The sequence below is a fragment of the Rhododendron vialii genome, chromosome 1a (assembly GCF_030253575.1).
Source record: "Rhododendron vialii isolate Sample 1 chromosome 1a, ASM3025357v1".
NCBI lineage: Eukaryota > Viridiplantae > Streptophyta > Magnoliopsida > Ericales > Ericaceae > Rhododendron > Rhododendron vialii.
Genome location: NC_080557.1, coordinates 952,614 through 955,084, shown reverse-complemented (window position 1 = coordinate 955,084; position 2,471 = coordinate 952,614). Strand labels below are relative to the sequence as shown.

The window sequence follows — 2,471 nt, the reverse complement described above, 5'->3', positions numbered from 1 at the left end:
AAACAAGAATGTAATAATGATAACACCACTGTGTGACTCGTTTCTAAAGTATCACAAATACAACTGCTGGGTCAGACAACTTGTTATGCCAAAATGCTTTCTTTTGTTAATCTTCGTTTGTTATGTTTTACAATACTTAATCCCCTCTTCACCGAAGTCATGATCACTAGTATAACTTAGAGAACAAATTCACTTTTCAAAAGGCAAGTGCCAACCTAGACTCAGTCCATTGTTATATGTCCTAAACTCCCCTTTCCCCACAGCAGTACAAGAAAGCAAGCCATCAAACAAAAAGTTATTTTTCGGGTAATATCGATGTTTCATTCCGCAGCATAACGTCAATTCTTCGACTTTTGGGGTATAAGGAGTAGCTATTTCAGTGATGAGATGATCTAATGGACCAAAAACATACAAGGCATCATGATAATGGCCATTGCAGCAGCAAAAGCAAATATGCATTTATCGTCAAGAAGACAAAAAAAAGCCTACATTCATCAATCAACGAGTTCTATCAAGAATAATAAACAAGGTGCACTCCCAATCATAATCAACTTAAACGATCCTAAATCTAACTTCGACAGAATGGCAACAATCAATTCCGATAATGCTCTACTAATGATCCTACTACGTCCTTATGGGCATCACCCACTGTTTTTGTGCAACGTTATGACCAAGATACGGACAAGGATTGTGGGCACAGATGCACTTCTCCTCAACATCAAATACGTACGTACTTTCATCGTCGTCCTGCATGAAGTATATTGAGTTTCCCAAAGTACCTGATTTTGTAGCAGAGCACGACATGCAGTTGTTAGCTTCGTTGATGAAGAACGTGCGATCCCCTAGGCTCTCCACCTTCACCCATTCTAAAGCGGACAAGTCCAGTTTGAAAATATATATGTCTCGAATTTTCTTCGTTGATGCTCCAAGCATAGACATATGAACAAGGAAGATCTCTTCACAAGATTCAATAAAGTATGATTCGTTCCTCAATATCTCTGGTACTAATGGTGATTTTGGACTTCCTCTTAAGACATGTCTCACTTCAACCCTGTCATCCACAATGTCTAGTATCACAAGATTGTCCCAGTCATTTTGTAGGCCATGGCAATAAATTTCCCCCTTGCATATAGTATAACCTTTGAGAGTTCCAATCTCTGGTTCAAACATATGCACAACCCATTTACCATCACCCGGGCGGCAAAACGTTATGGAATGACTATCTTCACCAACGAATCCAACAACGCAGTTGTCATCTGTGGGAGGTGCAGAAAGTATCCAGAATTGATATCGCACTCTTTCCCATGGAGGCAAATCGATCTTTTTCAGCGAAATTATATTCAAAAGGAAGCAATCAGAGGAGAAATCGTCTACCATCACCATCCATTCATGAAAGCTCGCACGTATTCGTTTGCCTGATATAGCTGGTATTCTCTTGACACAAAAACTAGCTTCAGATGCACTGTAGAAGGTTTGTGTTTTTGAGCGCTTTCCGTGACAAAACATTAGCCAAGGGCACGGTAGAGCAGCAGGTGGAAAGGAAGTTCTTGACTTGCTTCTGGTCATCTGGAAACCAAAAAAAATAGAAAAAATTTGCTACATAATTTCAACAAGAAAAGTAAGGAAGGAAGGAAGTTGATTTTCACTTCTTTTTCTTGATTTTTTTCCCTTCCTCTTTTTACATTAGAAATCAAACAAGGAGGCTTCTCTATTTTCTTCCGTAAGTTCCAAACAAGAAGGATACATTAAGAGAAAGTTATTGGGCTGCCTAGATACCAATAGCATTTTTTTTTCTTTTTTTTTATCTGTCTTTTCTTTTGGCTTAGAATTTTATGCTTTTTTTTATTCCTCTAGAGAATAAAACAAATTGACCAGAAGATTAAAAAAAAGTTATTGAAGACAAAAGTCAGCTAAAAAAAAACAAAAACAAAAAGGTTGAGCAGAAAGGGCGAGAACAGATTTAGCATGAACATGAATAGAAAACACATGGATGTTGGACCTGAGATGGTAATTAGAAATTTGTCGATAAAGCATAGACTCAATGAAAAAAGACACACACACAGGGGAACAACGTACCTTCGTGAAAACTGAGATTCCCACAATTGCTGCACATAACTCTCCTATTTATGGTACTCGTACTTGGCAAACCCTCAAGGCCACATTACGACACGAGAAAGAAATCTCTTATGATTTCCTAATCCAGACTTGAATGACATGTCTTTGACTGGACCAGAAAAAGAAATAGACAAATAGTCGAGGTGTGCGTGAGTTGGCCCGGAAACAAGAGGAAAACAAAGGAGTTTAGGAAACAAGGAAACAAAGAGAGAAAAATACTCCTATTTCTTTTGTTTTGTTAGCTATCCGAGTTCTACAAGGAAAACAAAGGAGTTTAGGAAACGAGGAAACAAAGAAATAAAAATTCTCCTATTCTTTTGTTTTGTTAGCTATCCGAGTTCTATAAGGAAAACAAA

The 2,471-nt window shown here is 37.8% G+C and overlaps 1 protein-coding gene across 1 annotated transcript; it reads right to left on the bottom strand.

Moving 5' to 3' along the window:
- Positions 1–434: 434 nt before the first annotated feature.
- Positions 435–2,214, bottom strand: LOC131333990 (uncharacterized). Its single transcript, XM_058368857.1, has 2 exons — positions 2,077–2,214; positions 435–1,566 (listed from the first exon to the last, which is right to left on the bottom strand). Exon 2 carries the CDS (start codon positions 1,564–1,566, stop codon positions 625–627), a length of 942 nt encoding a protein of 313 aa, XP_058224840.1. The 5' UTR covers positions 2,077–2,214; the 3' UTR covers positions 435–624.
- Positions 2,215–2,471: the final 257 nt, after the last annotated feature.